The sequence below is a fragment of the Onychomys torridus genome, chromosome 11 (assembly GCF_903995425.1).
Source record: "Onychomys torridus chromosome 11, mOncTor1.1, whole genome shotgun sequence".
NCBI lineage: Eukaryota > Metazoa > Chordata > Mammalia > Rodentia > Cricetidae > Onychomys > Onychomys torridus.
Window position 1 is genome coordinate 34,156,552 of NC_050453.1, and position 15,122 is coordinate 34,171,673.

Genomic DNA, 15,122 nt, shown 5'->3' on the forward strand with positions numbered 1-15,122 from the left:
TTCTTTCTTTCTTTCTTTCTTTCTTTTTTGTTTTTTTTGAGACAGGGTTTCTGTGTGTTTTGTGCCTTTCCTGGAACTCAGTTTGTAGCCCAGGCTGGCCTCGAATTCACAGAGGTCCACCTGGCTCTGCCTCCCGAGTGCTGGGATTAAAGGCGTGTGCCACCACCGCCCAACCTCACTCATTTTCTGTAGCATGAATCTTAACAGGTCTTATTAGTAAAAAGCCAGGGGCCAGTTATTGGGGTGAATGCTAGAAGATCAGAGAGACAGAACACTCAACAGCTTCTTCACCTCGGCAGTTCCTCAGATGATCATATTTCCTCTCACTGGAAGCTTCTGAATCCTCATCCAGAATGAATCTCAGCTGAACTGTGCTGCTCCAAAGCCTAAAAGTTTAACCACCAAATGCTTAACCAGCCAAATGCTGCTAGTTTCTGGTCTCCACTCCTTATATATCTTTCTCTTTCTGTGTCACTCCCTGGGATTAAAGGCGTGTGTCACCTGCCTGGCTGTTTCTAATGTGGCCTTGAACTCAGAGATCCAGAGGGATTTCTGTCTCTGGAATGCTAGGATTAAAGGTGTGAGTGCCACTGCCTAAGTTCTATGCTTAATATTGTGTTTTTTCTGTTCTCTGACCCCAGATAAGTTTATTAGGGTGCACAATATTTTGGGAAACACAATACTGCCACAAAAAATACTTTTTCTTTTTCCTTTTTTTTTTTTTTTTTTGCTTTTTTTGTGTATTTGTTTGCTTTTTCTTCAAGCTTGATAAACTTTGCTGGGATCCACTATTATAATTTCCATATAATATGAATTAAAAGTTAATATGTTAATAATTGTCTCTTACATTGCTTTAAGAATGATAATTTCAGCAGGTAACGCAGCAATATGTTCTGAATAGTAGAAATACTAAAAGCATCTTCTAAAAGTATATTCATGAAAATCAACATTCTTTTTTGTAATACATTTATTCATATAATGCGCACAGGCTGAAGTGTGGTGATATGTCTTGGTGATTGTTTTTCAGACCTCAAAGGAAGACCTCCTGCAGGCTGATTTTGAAGGTGCTTTGAAGTTCTTCAGAGTTCAGCTTCCAAAGAGATACCGGGCAGAGGAGAATGCAAGAAGATTGATGGAGCAGGCTTGCAATATTAAAGTAAGATCCATGAACTTACATATGATAACAGTATAATTTGCATGTAGAATAACATAAACACAGAAAATTATGTTAAGTTCCTGTGTCTGTTGTTGCTGGTTTCTGAGTGTGTTTTAGAGTCTTTGTGTACAAACTAGTCTCTCCTAGATTTTTGTGTCATCCAGGATATTGATAGTTGTTCTAAACCTTTTAGTAGGACTTAAAGCGAAAGGTCAGTGGTTCAGATTGTAATAAAAGGGAGACAAACATTTATCTTCTAGGTGGGGCTCTGGAATGGGCTGCTATAATAGTGGTTTCCATGGCAGCAGACTTGGTATTTTAGCTTTTGCCATCTGTTTTAAGATTATTTAGGACAGAGCAGGAAAAACATGCCAAGCAGGTCTTTCCCTTTTTCTAAGGTACATTGGCAGTTTGAGTCCTGATCTGTCCAGAAGCCACCTCACATCTACCAGATATCTGTAGATATATTGGTCTGTGTCATGTATCTGATTAAACACATAAATTAACTTAAAGTTGAAAGCTGTATCCAGACAAGTGAAAATAAAGGTGAGAGAGTGCATTTTCTCTAAAAGATTTTGAACCAGTTTGCTAATATCAATACTTATGCCTACAGAATATATTTACCTAACCATGACAGAAATATAAATGTGTTTATTAGACAGATAGACTAGTGTTATGGACCTTATATTATTGCAGAAGAAAACAGACCATAAGTAATTAACATAATAAATTATTTATGTTAGAAGATGATTAAGTAGATGTAGAAAAAGAAAAAGGAAAAAGGTGAGTTGTGATGTTTTACCAGTATGTGTAGACCCCGATGGGAAATGAATGAGACAAACTGGGGAATAATGTTTCCGGCAGGGAATAACTAGTTCAAACATCCTGAGACCAGCTCAGGCCTTGTGAGTTAAAGAAAGACATGTAGGCCAGTGAAGCTAGAGAGGAGTGTATGGAATCAGGGTAGAAGTTAGAGTGCCCACAAGGAGCCAAGAGTTATCAGTTGTTATATTTAGATTTACTTTGAAGTGGGGGTCCTGGCAGGGAAGTCTACTTTGTCCAGGGTTCTGAGAAGTAAGATGAGTAAGAAGGAGAGAGAGCACACAGAACCTGACGTAATCCCATGGACAGATATGACCGGCTGAACCAGGATAGTAGCAGTGGAGAAGAAATAAATTGAAAGTGGTAAAAACCTGAGCAAACCTTGAAATTTTCACTGTGTGTAAATATAGTCGTGAGAGGACAAGGCAAGCTCATTCTAGATGTTGAACTGAGCGAATAAAACAAATTTCCATTAATTTAATGGGCTTATTACTTAAGGTATAATTATATGAGCTATGAGCCTAATAAGTAATTGATTTGGAGTTCGTCTAGGTACTATCCCCACTGTAACACTTAAACAAAACAAAGCAGGGTCTCACTATGTAAGCTTGGCTAGCCACTATATAAACCAGGCTGGCCTCGAACTCACAGAGATCGTCCTGCCTCTGCCTCCTGAGTGCTGGGATTAAAGGTGTGTAACGTGATGCCCAGATTGTAGGGTTGTAAAGCTTTTCTCAATAACAATTTTGATTTTTAATTCTAACTTATTTAAGAATAAATTATAAATGTCTCAAAGTACAAATCAATGCTGAAAGTAAATAACTGAATAGGAAATTATTTTGTCTTTCAAGTGAATTCCATATTTTAAAAGATAATTTTGTAAGTACACTCCCTCAAAAAAAAAAAAAAAAAGACCTCTCAAATCTTTATCCCCAACACAAACTTGCTAAAGCCTTCCAGACTAATTATATGAGTTGAGCATAGTAGCATATGCCTATTATCTCAATGCTTAGGAGGTTGAGGCAGGAGGATTGATTCCATTTGCTTGAAGCCCAGGCTAGACACTGTGGAATACTGTTTATTTCAAAATACAAACCAGAAAGACAGACAAGACAGATGGATGGACAGACACACACACACACACACACACACACACACACACACACACACGGACTGATTGGCTGGACTAAATGTTTTAGTCAAAATTATATTTACTCATAGATTTTGAAGGTGTATTCCTAAGGGCTAGGGACTGTTAACTGAATTTTGTAGGAAGTAAATTTGAAATATGTTTTAGCTGCTGATTGTCCAGAGATGCCAAGAGAATTACAGTTACCCAGGTTACATTTAGATTACAGTTACTTTAGAAGTCTGTTAAAGTAAAATATTCAGTTCTAAAATATAAATGTAATGCCAGGCCTGCTGACACATGCTTTTAATTTTGGTCCTTGAGAGTCAGATGCAGGTGGATCTCTGTGAGTTCAAAGGCAGCCTGATCTACCTACCAAGTTTAGGCCAGCCAGGGCTACATAGTGAGACTTTGCTTCAAAAAAATGATTTGAAAAAAAAAAAAAAACATACAAAAGGCAACATTAACCTGAAAGAAGAAGGAAGTTAGAGAGTGAAGATGAGGTATTATTGGGTGCCTATATTGCACCAGGAAATATGCAAGAGAACTCAGGAAATAAGGATTAAAATGAGGCCTAAAATATCCGCCTGCCTCTGCCTTCGAGTGCTGGGATTAAAGGCATGCGCTACCACCACCAGCCCACAAACCTGTTTTTTTAACTCAATAATTCTGGGAAAGTTTTCTAGAACTGAGATGATAGGGGCATTGCAGAGTGGGAGAATCTTGTGTAAAGAGCCTGTCAATTCACTAATTGACAGAGCTGAAGATTCACTAAGGAAAAAGAAATACATCAACAGTGAAGGGCCTTCAAGGAAGCAGAGACTCATCTCAGAAAAACAGGTCTTTCTTCCATCACAGCAGGGGAAGATAAGCAAGTGATGAGGAGTGGAGGCCACTGTACAGCTTAGTGAGGAGGAAAAGGAGCCATCCCATCAGAAGCTCTGTGTTATTTCTTCTCTTCAGTGGCATCTAGAATAAAGGGGCTAGAGTAGAGTTAGAAGTCTGAAAGCACATGGCAAAGCAAAGTTTTAGTCATGGTAGAAAAACAAAGGAATTGCTGGACTGTATGATTAAAGAGCACAAATCTGTAATAGCAAAAAAATCTAAATGTTTTCTGGTTTCTCTAGAATCCTTCAGCAGTATAAATGTATGTTTGGACAAAGGAGAAAGTTATTTCAACCTTAGTTGAGGTTTTCTAGCATGAGGCAAAGAAATGGCGATGATATGTGAATAAGATGTATCTTGGGTAAGAGGACATGAGGAAAGAGAAAAGAAAGCATCCCTGATTTGCAGCTCCTGCCAATTTTCATGGTGTAAATACTCCTGCTCTGGCCAATTTTAATCTACCAGTGACTTAATAGCAACATCATTTAATTTCTAAATATTGATAGTCATTCTTCTGTGCTGGTAGCTGCTGCCTCCAGATCATCCGAGGGTCAAGAAGATGAGGCTAGTGGCAGGAGAGTGGTCACCACAATGGATACTGAAGTCTCATTAAAAAGAAAGTAAGACAGATTGGGACTAAATACCTAGGAAAGGAAGAGTATAACAAAGAACTGTTGAACTCCATGAATAGAAAGAATAGTAAAAGAGGTGATTAAATGACTTATTTATAGTTACTCAAGGGATAAAACTTTTTTTTTTCCAAAAATTCTTAAAGGTAGTTTTCTGATACCATCATCAAAATCATTTGGTTTTCAGCTCAAGTTAATTAGTTGCAGTAAAACCACGCTAGTTGCTATTGACATTCCTAGTCAGCTGCTATTATATGCTTCTCTTTTCCTAACAATAGGGCCCTTGTGGCTTCTGGTTTGTGATGATCACATGTCCAAAACTTTGAACTATGTAAGGAAGAATAAACAAAAATGACAGAGGCAAGTGAGTGTATGGAGAGTAACTGCCCTGTGGCTTATACACCAGAATTATCATCCTAGTCCATTCTGAAAAAGCAGCTACCAGTGGCAAGATGTTACCATAGTAACCGATTGCCTCAGAAAATTCTGAACTATGTTCTAGTTTAATTAACTATATGCTGGGCTAGTCAATTTCCAATTTTCCAAAAATAGATTAATACAATTTGATCTTACCCTTCATAAACCATTATTTTAATGATAGTGATGAATTCCTTTACCTTCCCCCCACAGAACTCCATCCATATTTGTAACCATGGATTTTAATTCATTTGAAACTTAAACAATTTCACTCTAGAGCAAAACTATAAAGAACATTAATATTTAAATCAGTTTGCCTCTAATTTCTTCATGCTGTTTGCTATTTATTGCTAGCCCTTGTTGTTGTGTGTGAATAAAAATGTACTCTCCCAAATCGAGGTTTCCTTTGAATCGGAAAGCCACACACAAGCTTTCATTAATTCCATGGGTCCACATTCTCTGCCCTTGTGTACAATATTGAAGAGGTTCTTTTATTTATTATTATTTATTTATTTATTTATTTATTTATTTATTTATTTATTTTTGGTTTTTCGAGACAGGGTTTCTCTGTGTAGCTTTGCGCCTTTCCTGGAACTTGCTTTGGTAGTCCAGGCTGGCCTCGAACTCACAGAGATCTGCCTGGCTCTGCCCCCTGAGTGCTGGGATTAAAGGCATGCGCCACCATCGCCCAGCTATTTTTTTATTCTTTTATTTTTTTTATTTCATGAAACTGTGTCTTGTGTTCCTCTCATAAAGACCTCTCTGTAACATGGACAAACACCCTGTGGGACATTTTTTTTAAACACCAAAAATCCCTTGCTGGAGAAAAAAAAATGTTCATTACATTTTAGGGTACACCAATGTGATAATTAGTAACTGATAATGAAGCAATTTATCAACACATTTCCTTTTTTCCCCTCCCATCTTTGGAGACTTCTAATAGCATTCCTAATCCTCAGTGCACCTCAGATGTGAGGCATTGTTTTGTTTTCCCCAAGAAGCAAGGAGCAGGTAAATGTTGGGTGTCGTCTGAAACAATTGACTACATATGTAGAAGACAGACCCTAGGTGCACAGGCACCAGGCGCCTTGTACACCTAGGCAGCTCAGGCTCTCCGCTGTTCTGAAGTGACCACCAGGCATGGGCTCCTATGTTTGATGCTGCATTTCATCTTTACCCTTGTATCCACCTCTGCCAGTTCATTAAAAAGAAAGCCATGTAGACATTGGAATTTTAACTTGATGGGTGAACTGGGCATTCTGCCATGAATAATTCTACATATACATCTTTAAATGCTCTTTCCCTACAGAAAATAAGATAGACACAAAAATTGTTTTTTATATGGATGTTTCTTTCATAGAAGAAAACAATAGTAAACCATAGTACCCTAATATACAAATCCAGATTGGTACTGTGTTCTCCCTGCACATAGTTAGCAAGGAAAAGGAGTGCTAGAATTGCTTTCTCGTCTAGTAGTTTCTGTCTCTAGAAACCTTATTTCCCCCCATCTTATTCTCTCCTAGAAATCTTTGAAAGCCTTAGTAAGATTGATGGCTGTGCTTTAAAGGGAGTTTTCATATTTCTTCATATACCATTCTGAAATGTTAAGCTGGTTGGTATGATTTATATTTACCAATGTTGGAGAATAGACTTAGGTCTTTTCTTTAATTGAGAACAGCACTTAACTATTTATGATAAAATGCACATTTCTTTGAGTTATGTATTTATTCTCCTATTTTATTTAATATTAAGATTATATTTTAATTTTGCTTAATAATTTGGTTTGGGAATCTGATTTGTACAGGAAAATAAATGTAGTATTCTTCTGCCTCCTGTAGCTTGCAGATTGTAAATAATTTGATTGCATTCTTTTAGTTAGAAATAAAAATAAAATGAAATGTCTTATGTATTTAGACTAAGTAAAAAAAAAAAAAAAAGAAAAGAAAAGAAAAGAAAAGGCAGTGGCTGTGGTTCCTGGGAGCTCAGTAGGGATGTTCCTCAGCCTAAGATATATGCATCTGAGTCCATCACAAGGTTGCAAATGCCATTAAATGAAAAAAGATAAATCTCGAATACCTAACTCACTGAAACAAGCATAGCTTAATGACACACTACACTGTGGGATATTGCTTGTTTGCCCTTTGATTCTCTGGCTAGCTGCTAAATGCATCATGAGGATTTAACACATACCACTCACCAAAGTAAAGGTCAAATTTAAAATTCAAAATCGTAAGCATGGTTTCTACTGAGTGTGTATTACGTGTATACCACAGTACAATTGAAAAGTACTTTCAGGTCAATCATTCTAAACTGGAGACTGTCTATAGTCCAAACACTTAGCCACAGCAGTTTCAGATACCAGTGCCTCTACTTAGAACAGAAAAACATAATCACATTGTATTCACTATGCTGTTACTTATATTTTCATTTCTCTAAGCCTTCAATCCATTTGCCATTTCACTGGCAAGCAACTGAATCTAGTACCCTGGATAGCTACTTATTTTACTGTTGCTTTCTCCTTTATTCCTCCTGTTTATTTCACTCCTTAAACATTTGCTTTCATACTTGATATGGTGGAAAAAATATACATATGAGCACAGCGCCCCAAAAAGAAAATGTGTGTTATTTACATATCTCAGATAGTTGCTTGTCAAATTTTATAAAGTTCCACTCAAAGACAAACTACTAAGAGAAAAGATTCTGTTTTTCACCCACAAGTCATCTGGCTTGGGGACTTTCTATTGCTATCATCTATGGAAACAGAGCCATCTTTTTCATCCAGAATGTCTATCCTTGGTGTTTTCTCTTTCCTCTGTCTGTGATAGTTATCCTTAATTGTGAACATGCTCAGTAAGGCACACCCCTGAGCATGTCTGTGCCTGGGTTTCCTGAGATGATTAAATTGCAGAGTCCTGACCTAATGAATGGACCACTCTCCTGATGGCTTCATTTAAGATGGAATTATTGGGAGATGGTAGAAAGTACGGAGGTGGGGGCTGAAGAGATGGCTCGGTGGTGTAAAGCACTTGTCGCTCTTGCAGAGGACCTCTAGGAAGCAGAGAGATCCTTGTGCTCACAGATAAGTTACAGGGGAACCAGGAATGTTAAACATGCAGGGTTGTCTCTTCAAACCTGTCTTCTGCTCAGAAGGCTGAGAGTGGAGATGGCTAATGGCCTGGTGACATTTGCCCTGTGTGGCCCACACCATATCAGAACTTCCCCTAGAGTCTAGAGAGAAGCCTAGACTCTTATAGTGAGCTTCTTTTTCTCAGTCAGTCTGTAGAACTTATCTTTATAGAAGATGTTACATGTAGTCAATCTATAGAACCCATCTTTGTGGAAGATGTCACATGATGTCAACACCAGCTACTAAGTCATATTGACCCAAACTTCCTTCTTATCTCACATGGATAGTTACTTTGCTGGACTTGCTTATCACAGAGACACCCCACATACTCATACACGCAATGACCTGGTTTCAATTCCCAGCTCCTACATAGTGACTCACAAACATCTGTAACTTCAGTTTCAGGAGATCTGATTCCCTCTTCTGAACTGCACATGTGTTGCATAGACATATATTCAGATAAAATATTCATACACATAAAAAATTAAAATATTTTTAATTAAAAAGGAAATAGAAGGTGGGACCTGGCTGGGGTAAGTATGTAACTAGGGGCAGGCCCTGGGAAGATGTGTCTTGTCCCTGCCCCTTTTCTCTGGCTGCTTCCTGGCTTCTGAGGTGGGAAGTTCTGTTCTACCATGCTTCTGCTGCCTTAATCTGCTGCTGCAGAACCAGCCAAGAATGAACAGAACCAAGGATTGTGGACGAACATCTCCAAAACTACAAACTGCCATAGCATCCCTCTCATGTTGTCTTCAAGTGTTTGCTCATAGAAAGATAAAACAAAACTATTGCTTAAGAGCTTGCCTGCCCCAATCATAGTATGGAGCTTACTCAGTCTCTTTCAGATACTTCCAGGGGAGCTGGAGGGTGATTATTGTAAAGGAATCTTAAGATATAAACCACACACAAAGAATTATCAGAGCTAACTACTGGACTCTTCTGTTACTCAGTTTGGCCCAAGATCAACCAACACATGTCTCAGTGTTGTCTGTGTGTATTTTATGCTCTGCCCAGGCACAGCATTATATCCTGTTATTCCTTACCTGAGGAATCATTGTGCTTCTACTACCTCTTGACAATTTCATCCTAAAAAGTTTAGGCTAAAGTTTCTCACATGTATTTGTCAAGTTTATAAAGTTCCACTTAAAAGTAAATAGAACACCAGAGAGAAGTTTCCCCTCCCTTTCTCTCTTTCTCTCCCTCCTCTGTACCTTTTCTTTCTCTCTCTCTTCACTTCCCTCCATCTCTCCATCTCTCCCTCAGTTTCTGATGTCTGACAGCTACCATTTTTGTGTCTGTATGCCTTGCTTTTGCTAATGGTGCTATAACAAGAATCTTACACAGCCTGGGAGTCTCTTTCTTTCTTTCTTTTTTTTTTTTTTTTTTAATTTTTATTTTCCGGAGCTGAGGACCGAACCCAGGGCCTTGTGCTTGCTAGGCAAGCACTCTACCACTGAGCTAAATCCCCAACCTCCAGCCTGGGAGTCTCAAGCAACAGAAATTTATTTTTCTAAAGCCCTGGAGACTAGATGTCTAAGATCAAGGGATCATCAGAACTGGTTTTGGAGAGGACTTCCTCAGTGGCACACAGTGATCGCCTTTCTGAACTTCCACGTGATCTCTTGTCTGTGTTCTGTGTCCTAACCTCTTTTTACCAGAACACACTTTAAAGTAGGAAACACCTGGTTTGACCTTAATTCCTCTGTAAAGACTATGTTCAAATACATTCAGACACACTGGGAGTTATGGCTTCAGCACATGAATTTGCCCATAATCATCTTCTTTTCATAGTTAGTTGAATATAAATGCCTACTTGCTTTTGCTGAATGTATTCTCTGTATCTGAGCATGAGTCTTACTTAGCAGCTCTCAGCTCTACTTCCATTATCTGCTAACACAAGGAAGTTCCCTATTTTTGTCAGCATACGCAAGTTCTCCAATCTTCTCTCATACCCTCAGATTATCTGAAAGATCCTACATTTTTTAGCAACTCCACCCCAACTCCTGTCAGCCCACTTGTTTGGTATACGTGTTAGCTGAAAGTCCTAATTTACCTCAGTGCCCTGTACTAGTGCGACTTTCCTACAAAAACTTACTTACAGTACAGAATACCTCATACAAACTCACAACCCCCCCCCCCCCCGTTCCATTCTTTGCCTAAAAGAGAGGCAATGAATTGTATAAGTAAACGTGTTAGCATAATGTCCAGTGGAAGAAGAAAACGTATTTTAGCAGGATGGGTACTTTAAGCAAGAACATGGTTTGAATAAAATGTTTTACCCATTTTTAGCATAGCCATTGTTTTTAAAAGTTTGTGGCAGATATTATCCACAGAAGGGGAGGTTTTGAGGAAGGCTGTCTGATGGAGTGGGATTATTTGGGAACATTCGGAATTTATCATTTCAGGCTGCTGAGATTTTTTGTCTGGACTCTGGTAGCTGTCTTGTACGCATCTCTGTCTTTACTTCCTGTGTCCTCCAGTTTTCTGTACATACTACCTCCTGTGTGCACATTAGGCAGGTTCTCCCCAACTAAGGGGTACCCCTAGCCCAAGGAGGGAAACTCATCTAATCACTCTCAGGGCAGAGAAAACTTGAGCCCCATTGTCTGAAGGATGTCCCCTCACACCATTCTGCTCAGCATGTTTACTCTCCATCCATACCATAATGCTCTGCTCTTGTCACAAACTGGCTCTTCTGCCTAGAATACTTCCTTCTGGGGAATTTTTGGAGAAAGCAAGGATTTTGGAGGCAGACTCATCAAGGTGTGATGCTGTCTCTAGTTCTTACTGACTAAGGGATCCCAAGGAAATTACTGAATCTCCTTGAACATGATGAGTTCCTAATCGTGAAATAAGGCCAATGCCAGCCACACAGGAGGTTTTTAGAATTTAATTAAGCTAAGCAGATATGTGAAGTGCTGGCTCAATTATTTTCCTATTCCTTCCCAAAGTCCTGTGGTCAAGCAAACCCATTTACTTTTTAAGACCAGATCATGTGCTATTCCCTCTGGGAACCCAGACTGTTATTTATTCTGACTGCAGTTCTCCATGAAACCCCATGAGGGGTAAGAATGTATTTTCCTAAAGCCATATTAGTGGAATTCAAGTCTTAGTTTTCCTACTTACCAGCTCTGACAGATCTCTTAGGCTCACCATTTTCAGTTTGCTTTTCTGTAAAAATGGAGATGATAAAGAAGATTGCTGTGCAAATTATATGAGTTCTGTAGGCAAGAAGTATTGCAGAAGGAAATGTATAGAATTTAGCATTTACTGTTCCCATAATGGTTTTGAGTTAGTCCGTCTTGTTGCAAGGGATTGCAGTTCTATCTTGCCTTTCTTAGATTGTATGTCTGATCTAACATCTAAATTAGTAGATGTATGTGTAAAGGAAGCCCACCTACTACATGTTTATACTTATTTACTTAACAAATCTTGTTTGTAAGATATGAAGAATTTTGAGCTTCAGATTTTCCCTGAAAAGATTGATTGTTTGCTTTTTGGTAAGATCAGGGGTAATTTTTTCCTGAAAATCCTGATAGAAATAATTAGAAAAACCTTCATGTGCAATACTGAATGGCATCCTTTTTTGGTTTTTCGAGACAGGATTTCTCTATGTAGCTTTGTGTCTTTCCTGGAACTTGCTTTGTACACCAGGCTGGCCTTGAACTCACAGAGATCCACCTGCCTCCCAAGTTCTGGGATTAAAGGTGTGCGACACCACTGCCTGGCGCATCCTAGCCTTATATGCTATAGAAAAGTGAAATAAAAGCCGGGCGGTGGTGGTGCATGCCTGTAATCCCAGCATTTGGGAGGCAGAGGCAGGTGGATCTCTGTTAGTTCGAGTCCAGCCTGGTCTACAGAGCTAGACCAGGACAGACTCAAGCTACAGAGAAACCCTATAGGACAGCTCAGGTGGTAACATGCTTGATATGCAAACATGAGGACCTGAGTTTGATATCCAGAATCCATGTTAAAAAAAAAAAAAACTGGTTAGGTGCTACATGTTTGTAATCTGAGTGCTGGGGGGTGGAAGCAAGTGGGCTTGTCAGCCAACCAGACTAACCTAATTGGTGAGTTCTAGGCCAATGACACATTCTGTTTCAAAAAACAAGGTGGCTAGCTCCTGCAGAATAATACCCAAGGTTGTCCTCTAGCATACATATGCATGCATGCATACCCATACATGCATACATATATGCTTACATATATACATATATACTCAAGAAACAAAAGTCACTAAAATTTGGATCATGTGGCCCAGGCTATTCTCAAGCTCACCATGAAGCCAAGAATGAACAAGTTAAACTTCGTCTGCCTCTATTCCTATGTGCTGGGATCACAGGCATGCACCATCACTCCTGGTTTATGTAGCGGTGGGTATCTAGCCTAGGGCTTCATGCATGCTAGGCTAACTCATCTACCAAATGAGTTACATCTCTAGACTCTACTTTCATTTTTATTTCACTTTTCTTTTCTTTCTTTCTTTTAAAAAAAAATTATTTATTTATTTATTTATTTATTTATTTATTTATTTATTTATTTATTATGTATACAATGTTCTGTCTGCATGTATGTCTGCAGGCCAGAAGAGGGCACCAGATCTCATTATAGATGGTTGTGAGCCACCATATGGTTGCTGGGAATTGAACTCAGGACCTCTGGAAGAACAGCCAGTGCTCTTAACCTCTGAACCATCTCTCCAGCCCCATCACTTTTTCTTTCTTTTTTTTTTTTTTTTTTTTTTTTTTTGCTGTTTTGTTTGTTTGTTTGTTTGTTTTTGAGATAGGGTTTCTCTGTAGCTTGAGTTTGTCCTGGTCTAGCTCTGTAGACCAGGCTGGACTCGAACTAACAGAGATCCACCTGCCTCTGCCTCCCAAATGCTGGGATTACAGGCATGCACCACCACCGCCCGGCTTTTATTTCACTTTTCTATAGCATATAAGGCTAGGATGCGCCAGGCAGTGGTGTCGCACACCTTTAATCCCAGAACTTGGGAGGCAGGTGGATCTCTGTGAGTTCAAGGCCAGCCTGGTGTACAAAGCAAGTTCCAGGAAAGACACAAAGCTACATAGAGAAATCCTGTCTCGAAAAACCAAAAAAGGATGCCATTCAGTATTGCACATGAAGGTTTTTCTAATTATTTCTATCAGGATTTTCAGGAAAAAATTACCCCTGATCTTACCAAAAAGCAAACAATCAATCTTTTCAGGGAAAATCTGAAGCTCAAAATTCTTCATATCTTACAAACAAGATTTGTTAAGTAAATAAGTATAAACATGTAGTAGGTGGGCTTCCTTTACACATACATCTACTAATTTAGATGTTAGATCAGACATACAATCTAAGAAAGGCAAGATAGAACTGCAATCCCTTGCAACAAGACGGACTAACTCAAAACCATTATGGGAACAGTAAATGCTAAATTCTATACATTTCCTTCTGCAATACTTCTTGCCTACAGAACTCATATAATTTGCACAGCAATCTTCTTTATCATCTCCATTTTTACAGAAAAGCAAACTGAAAATGGTGAGCCTAAGAGATCTGTCAGAGCTGGTAAGTAGGAAAACTAAGACTTGAATTCCACTAATATGGCTTTAGGAAAATACATTCTTACCCCTCATGGGGTTTCATGGAGAACTGCAGTCAGAATAAATAACAGTCTGGGTTCCCAGAGGGAATAGCACATGATCTGGTCTTAAAAAGTAAATGGGTTTGCTTGACCACAGGACTTTGGGAAGGAATAGGAAAATTAGTTTAAGCTGTCTCTCGAGTCCCTAATGATTTTTACCTTAAACTAATTCAGGACCTGGTATAGGAGAATGAGGAGTTGGAATGGACACATGAGATTATATAATGTATTTTTGGTTTGGAGAAGAATACAGTTGGAAATAGGAAACAATGGTTGTTTTTGTTGAAGGTACTGCATTATTTAGCATTAACTTTGTAATGAGAACATATCAGTTATATCCTGCTTTTTTGGAAGCCTAATATATTTATCACTTAATCACCAAAATAATGTCATAAATTGGGTAGTCTCACACAGTTTTATAGATTGGCACGGAATGTTAAAAATCCCTAGCAAAAGCTACTTGACTAATAAATAACAGAGCCAAATTTTGGATTTAGGCCATGTAGTTCCAGCATCTGATTCAAGCCTCTCTCAGGCTTTTGTTTGTATTTATCTGAGTCTGCAGTGTATAATTGTAGAAAGAAGTCAGTTTTTCAAATTTGTTTAATATTACCAGTGTTTATCAATCACTTAATGTATTTAAAACTACTCTAATGCAGCAAGATTGCATTGTTATATAACTTACTCTTCATTAGTTGGTATTTAATGTTTATTATATCCTATTACTCCAGTTGGCATTCTGCTTGGCAATGATCATAGCAGAAGATATTCCTGTTTTCCTCAAGTTTGCAGGGTAACAGAAATGACATGTAACACAAAAACAGTGTGTACCATTACAAATCATGATACAAGGAAGGGAAAGAGGAGGTTATTAACCAAGAAAAGGAATAATGTTATCTAATTTAGATTAAGGAATGAAGAAAAAAACTTTTCTGAAAAAGTGGCCTTCTGAAGTTAAGTCCTAAAAGGTTAATAGGGCCTCACTAGCTGAGGATGAGTTAAGAATATACTAGAGGTCCAGGTATATGACTCGGTGGCTGAAGGCCTTGCCTTGCCACCAAGCCTGATGGCTGAGGTCTGTGCCAGGAACCCACATGATTATAGGAGAGAACTGATTTCTTTAAGTTGTCCTCTGGCCTCCATATATACACATGGATAGGCATGGTAGGCATGGATGTGCCTACCTTACCACCCCCATACACAAAAAATGAATACATGAATAATGAATGAATGAATGAATGAATGAATGAATGAATGAATAAATAAATAAATAAATAAATAAATAAATAAATGGAATGGAGAAAAATTAAACTTGTTACTGGAGT

At 38.4% G+C, this 15,122-nt stretch overlaps 1 protein-coding gene across 1 annotated transcript in view; it reads left to right on the plus strand.

Moving 5' to 3' along the window:
- Rabgap1l (RAB GTPase activating protein 1 like) overlaps positions 1 to 15,122 on the plus strand; it is a 560,245-nt gene that overhangs the window by 426,589 nt on the left and 118,534 nt on the right. Inside the window, exon 19 of the mRNA XM_036203001.1 lies at positions 1,028 to 1,156. Coding sequence (XP_036058894.1) covers positions 1,028 to 1,156 — 129 coding nt within the window. The remainder of the gene's footprint in view (positions 1 to 1,027; positions 1,157 to 15,122) is intronic.